This window comes from Durio zibethinus, chromosome 1 (genome assembly GCF_047325235.1).
Source record: "Durio zibethinus cultivar Kanyao isolate XHJ-2024 chromosome 1, ASM4732523v1, whole genome shotgun sequence".
NCBI classification, from domain to species: Eukaryota; Viridiplantae; Streptophyta; class Magnoliopsida; order Malvales; family Malvaceae; genus Durio; species Durio zibethinus.
In genome coordinates, this window is record NC_143162.1 from 6,932,977 (window position 1) to 6,939,475 (window position 6,499).

The 6,499-nt window shown below is 33.3% G+C and overlaps 1 protein-coding gene across 1 annotated transcript; it reads right to left on the bottom strand.

The window, feature by feature from the left end:
- Positions 1-2,151: 2,151 nt before the first annotated feature.
- LOC111311948 (expansin-A6) lies at positions 2,152-4,314 on the bottom strand. The gene is made up of 3 exons (XM_022911817.2): positions 4,076-4,314; positions 3,510-3,828; positions 2,152-2,932 (listed from the first exon to the last, which is right to left on the bottom strand). The coding sequence occupies exons 1-3, from the start codon at positions 4,233-4,235 to the stop codon at positions 2,623-2,625; spliced, it is 789 nt and encodes a 262-aa protein (XP_022767552.2). The 5' UTR covers positions 4,236-4,314; the 3' UTR covers positions 2,152-2,622.
- Between the last annotated feature and the right edge of the window lie 2,185 nt (positions 4,315-6,499).

Below are 6,499 nucleotides of genomic sequence, written 5' to 3' on the forward strand. Positions count from 1 at the left end.
TCAGGCCCATTTTACCCACAATATTCTCTCACAAGATGTAATTTGTTATTTTGATCAAAATCCCAATCCCTTGCAAATTGCCATCCAACCAAAATGTTATTCTATTCTATAAAAGCAATTCTCTAACGCAAAATTGTACAACTTGCAGGGCACATCGAACCTTAAGTAAAAGCCAATTCTCCATTGGCAGAAATTTGTTTGCAAAGTATTATAGTGATGAACCGATAGGATTCCTCAATCCCAAGCATAGATAATGATAGTTTTTGGTACATATTCCATTTCCATTACTGCTTGTCTCTATGCAAACATCTCCAATTGTATGTATAAATATATATATATATATATTCTTTCACTATTTAAAAAAGAGATAATGATATGAATATACTTTGAATTATAATAAAATATTTAATACGATAGTTAAATTTTAAAAATTTTTAATATATGAGTTATAAATTTATTCATTAATATAATACTTGGAGAGTTATTTTTTTTACCATATATCATTATTTGGAATTAACAACATTAAAATTAAAAGTGAGTATCATATTAATTAATAAATTTACAATCTAAATATTACATTAAATATTTTTAAAATTTAGATATCATATTAAATACTTCATTATAATTCAAAAATTATTTATTATATTAACTTTAAAATAACTTTTATGCAAAACAAATGCTTTTTGTATACTTTGTTCTTGAATTCTTCTTCACTTGCTAGTTTAACCGACTAAGGCTATAGTTTCTATCTCAAGACTCAATGGCGTTATCTAAAAAGATTGAATTGTGACAGATTGTGGGTGGGGTACAAATGCGAAGTATCCATTTCCTCCACCTAATCCATTTTTCCTTAAAAGCTTTCTTTTTTTCATAAAAAAAAACCACAAAATAAGAATAAATAAAAGAATTGTAATTACTAAAATTTATGATGATATAATAAATAAAATTAAATAGTACTACTAATTTATAGAACAGGGTTTTGCCAATTTTGTCAAGTTTGGAATCCTAACTTGGTCTAAACTCCACCGGCCTATGGTTTACCTAAAGGGACATACAACATGATATTTTCTTTGAAAAATAATTTTAAAAAAAAAAACACCATTTCTCTGGGAAAATCAGTGATGTTAAGAAAAGCATCATTACAGTCACTACCCTCTAGAATGCAAAACAACGGCACCAAGCAGGGTCAAAACATTCGGATGGTAGTGCAATTTAGACATGGCCAAAGTATCCTTTCACTGATTTTAGGATGATTGCTTTAATATTTTCTTGTCAAGCGAGCAAGGGAAGCATATGTTTGGTTTTAAATTTGGTAAATTATTATTAGTGGCAGAGACTCACAGGAGGGAAATAATACCTCAAATGGACCTTTCTTTTTCTAGATCTGGAATGTGATGTCCATCGGAAAAGCCCACATTGTTGATCACAGTTGCCATCCAACAAGACGAGAGACAAATGCTCTTTAATTATATCATAGAGACAGAAGAAGCTGAAAGCAATCAACTCTTTAAACGAGTTGAGAACATGAAGGGCATAGTTCAAAAAATTTTGTCATATGAAATTGTTTTAGTTTATTATACCTGCATAATATTTTGATCATTCATTTTCTAAGTTCTTATTAGTTAGTCCTTTAGATCGATTGGAGGAAAGGTTAAGTTTAGAAAAAATGAGTATTAAAAGAAAAAAAAAAAGGAAATTAATGAGTTGGTTTGCCAATTTTGGAAGAATTGAAGCTCTGCCCTCGCTATACAACTTCAAAAGTTGAACCGTAAAAAGGATGTTTGGGCGCTGAGAGAAAATGATGGTGCTATGCTATTGCTAACCTGAGTAAAAAACCAAAGGCAATGAAACATGAAAAGACGTGAGGGAATGCCAATTATCAAGGGCACCAAACAAGGTGGAAACCCAAGGGTGGAGCCATGGGAAGATGAAAAACAATAAAAGGAAAAGATAAATAGACAGCACCAGCAGAGTGACAGTCTAGCATCACATGGTCTTTCTGCACCATCCACCGACCTGTGTACTTTATGGAAGGCCTACTTTCCAGTTACCTTTTATGGATGCCTAGCTTCAATTACTTTTCTCAATTCCTTCAATATGGTCATAACTACTACATTACATTCATTGATGTTTGAAGGGTGCAAAATCAAATTGAGACAAATGGAACAAGCAAATACATTTATATAGTAGAAGAAAGTACCGTATTACATTTATATAGTAGCAGTAAAAATGGAAAATTACTATATGACCAAGAGCTGCGGGCCACATGCTTTCTTTGATTTGCAGCCGCTTCAGCTCCCCCTTGCAACCTTTTCACCATTGGCTGGATTTTTTACTATTACCACCAGCTCATTGACAAACAAAAGAAAAAAATAAAAAAGTTACCACACATAGTTTACTTTTAGTCACTTTCCTATCTGTTACTTTCTTTGCCGTAAATCCTACCAAAAACCCCATTTTGACCACATTTTTACTTTTACCCACCCCACCCACCACATCGAATTTTCCGGGGAAAATAAAGGAAAATTGAAGGGCGGGAAACAAAGATTAAAAAGAAAAGGTTAATTAAAGAAGTGACAATAAAAATTGAAGGAAAGAGGGGGAACTGTGACTGTCTGTCTTTCAATAGCGAAAATTCTTTCCCATGAAGGTTTGGCCGAACTGCCAATTAGCTGGTGCCACGTTCCAGGAGGTGGAAGTTCGTTTATCACTGCCCAATACTCTAAAGGAGAGTGCCTGGCCCACCAAAACGGCGTTTGACTGCCAGTTCTGACCCCAGTTACGGCTCATGCTCAACCAAGCAGTTTTGGTTCCTTTAACGCTAACCTTCACGATATCCCCTGCTCCCGCGACGTTGGTGACCAAAACCAAGTTGAAGTAACGAAATCCGTTGACGGTGAATCTGATTCCCCCTCGCTTTCGGCACGGCACTCTGGAAAAATTATTAATTAACCGCGGTAAAAAATAAATAAATAAATAAGAAGGATAATAATGGAAATTAAAAACTTTAAAGCACTCTTTTTTCCGCATTGGTGCGAGTAGCCGAACCCACGCGTGGGATGTCGTGAAATTTGTCGTTCGGGTTCTCTGATTTTCCGGAAAATCTTAGTGACCCTTACATTTACAATACTACCTGGGCAGCCTTTTTATTTTAACGCCCATTGGGAAAAAAGAGAGGTAGCTTTAAAGCAAGGTTGTTTCGGTCACACTATGGATCAAATCTGGATTGATTCTCAAAATCTAAACGAACATCAGGCTTAATGATCTCACAGAAGGGCGATTCATTTGAGCCCCAGTGTTGGCATTTCGAAGAAAGTGATGGAAAAAACCAATTTTTAAAAATAATACAAAATTTAGAAAAAAAACTGTTTGGTTCCTAAGAAAACGGGGAACAGGAAAATTCAGCAGAAATGCACAATCTACATATACGTAATATAAGAAATTTCCTTTTTTACCCAGATTTATGATTTAACATTTAAATACGCAGAGGAGAGATTTTGGCGACTCACCTTCGGAAAGAGACAGGGACAATACCAGCACGGTACTCAGCGATCTTGAGGAACATAGGCATGGCAAGGTCAAAGTGAGGGCGTGGTGGGTTGCACCAGCCGCCATTGTCACTTGGGAGAGCATAGTTAGGAGGGCAAAAGTTAGTTGCAGTGACAAAAATGGAAGGGCTGCCAGGGTGACACCACCTTGGATCACTTGCACACTTAATCTCAAAGCAAGCACCACAGCTGAGGCCGTTGTTGAAAAGTGCTGTGCTTAAAGCTGCTGTGTTCACCCCATAACCTTGACTGTAGAGATTCCCATACCCACATGCACCGCCTAAACAAAAAAAAAAAGAGAAAGAAACAAATTTTCAGAACATTTCCATGGTTTTGTGGAATGTATAGCAAAAGGATGGTAAATCTGAGTTATTTCCTTTGAATGCATGTTAAAAATGGGTTTTTTTAATGACTCTATAAGTGAATGAAGGCAGCCCCAAAACAGAACAAGGCCTCAGGGCAAGAAAACTATACTAATTGTAGAAAATTATGGTTAAAGTTAGGATTACAGGATGAGAAGCAAATACCCATTGTTCCAGAAGCATCACTGCCACCATAAAAGGTAGCATGGGCGGTTTCCCAAGAGCCACCAGAGTAAACTCCAGGGATTCTTGCATTCACCACAGCCAAAAAGGACAGTAATGAAGCAAAGCAGAGCACACTCAAGGAAGAAGTAGCAGCAGCCATTGTTTTCTTTTTCAAAGAGAAAAAAGAAAAAAAATATAGAAAGAGGGAGAAATGGTGGTTTGTTAATTTAGGGGCGAATGGAAAGCGAGAAGAAGGTGGGGGTACTTATTGAGGAGCTGAAAGGGTTAGGAGGGTTGAAAAGGGAATCAGAAGTTTTTTCTGGGTTGGCCCAATAAAAATTATTACCACACGTAATTAATGCAATTTGCTTGTCTATTTCTCATAGATCCATTTTGGTAAAATTAACTGGAACCTCACTACTTTTTTTTCTTAGGTAATGTTTGGTTTTATCTTTTAAGCTCCAAGTTAGGGAATACCATGTGCCTCACACGTGGGCAGTTCATATTAATTTTTATTCGGGGTACATTCTATGGCGGTAAGATTAGTTTTTATAAAATTAAAAATAATAATTATGGTGATATTAATTACTGTAATAATAATATTATATGTATTTAAATATAAATATAATGGATAATTATAAAATTAAATATAATAATTGATTATTAGATCAAAAGTAATAAATTTATAATTAAAATATATCTTCTATTTAAATTTGATATTAAGGCAAATAAACTGTAGCCCAGTAAACCATAAACTCTTTTTCCTCTGATCACCAACTAAAGAGACAGTAAACACAATTGCACCGTTGTATGCTTACCTAAATGCATCGTAAACTACTGTAATAGAATCTAAATGGGACCTCAATAAAAGATTTGGGCAAAGGTTTAAGACCTAATAAAAAACAATTGGAAAGTTTGCATTTGCATAATTGAACTAAGTTATGAGAGAGAATGAAGTGTGAATTTTTAGGGTTTTGTTTCATACTAATGTAGTGGGAATTTTAAACATCTTTTAAACCGAGGATTAATTGTTGGGATTTTTGGGTTTTTATTTCACATTAAACCTTTCTTTTTTATATACCTTTTGAGCATCTTTGATTTGGATATTTCTTCTTTAGTTGAGGAATTTATATCCACTATTGAATTGAGACTTTTTTTTTTTTTTTTCCTCTCTTTTGAAGGACCTCTCCTATGATCTTTATTCTTTGATTACCGACTTGGGGACGGTCTCATCGACTTCATTTTGAAAAGGAATAAAGTTAAATGCACAAAAAAAAAAAATGTCGATTGATAGTTGAGATGTAACGATATTATTTAAAATGTATTTTTATAAAAATACATTATTTAAAGACATTTCCCACTCTTAAAAAAAATTATTATCATATTTTTACTCTTAATTTCATCGTCTCTTTTAAAATATATTTTTTCAAAACACCTAATTGTGGATGACCAAATTATAGTTTTCTAAAAATCAACTACAGAATTTATTTTTGTTAAATTATGGTTTTTTTTTTATTTTTGTAATTTTAAAGTGTGATACCTACTAAAATTGATTTAAACTTTTCAATGAATTAAAGAAAGAGTTGGTTTTCACCTATATTTTCCCAAAACTTGATAATGAGTTTAATGAATCAACTTGAAGAGGTACCTCCAACTCCAATAATATTCCATTTTACCCCATCAATTATCCCTCACAACTTGCTACAGCTTGAAATTAAATCTGTTTGCATTTCATCTTAAAAGTAAAATAGTCAAAATACTGTTAAAATGTAAAAGGGTTGAGCATAAAGTTCAATTTTTTTGGTAAAAAAATAATTAAAAGTATTAAATTTTGAATTTAAAATTTATTGAATGTTATATTTAAAAATAATTATACAAATTAATTAAATTACTATGAATTATATTAAAATTTAATAATATGTAAATTTCATCTGATATTTTTTTATGCACATTAACAATTATTTTATTATAATTATAATTTTTATTAAAACATGAAATTTCATCAGAAAAAAAGTACACCCAATTGTCACTTCGCTTCGAATGCAAGCTAGGATCCAACTAAATTTTGTCTTCATTGTCTCTCCCTCTTTGGCATAAAATAAAACCTAAGTAATAATAATTCTAAAAAAGAAAAGAAAAGAAAAGAAAAACTATAAAGTAAGAAAAAGGAGAAAGTGAATACCTTAAACAAGGAGTCGCAATAAGGAAAGTGAACTAAACCCAAAAGAGTAAAAAGAGTAAAGATAAGACTAAAAACAAGTGGAGGAAGGAAAGGGAAACCGCGTAAACTGGTGAGGAGTGGGGACCAAAGCTCGTCCTTATATGCGTGTAATCAAGCCGAAGCCGAAGCCAATAGAGTCCCATGCATGGCTATTGCCTGCTGGGCTCTAACCGGGAGCGGGACCCATCGCCAGCCCTTCCCTT

Coding starts and splice junctions, on each gene's coding strand:
- LOC111311948 (XM_022911817.2), bottom strand. CDS start 4,235: ATGGCTGCTGCTACTTCTTCCTTGAGTGTGCTCTGCTTTGCTTCATTA. Junction 3,829..4,075: donor TGATGCTTCTGGAACAATGG/GTATTTGCTTCT, acceptor TTTTTTGTTTAG/GCGGTGCATGTGGGTATGGG. Junction 2,933..3,509: donor GTCCCTGTCTCTTTCCGAAG/GTGAGTCGCCAA, acceptor TAATTTTTCCAG/AGTGCCGTGCCGAAAGCGAG.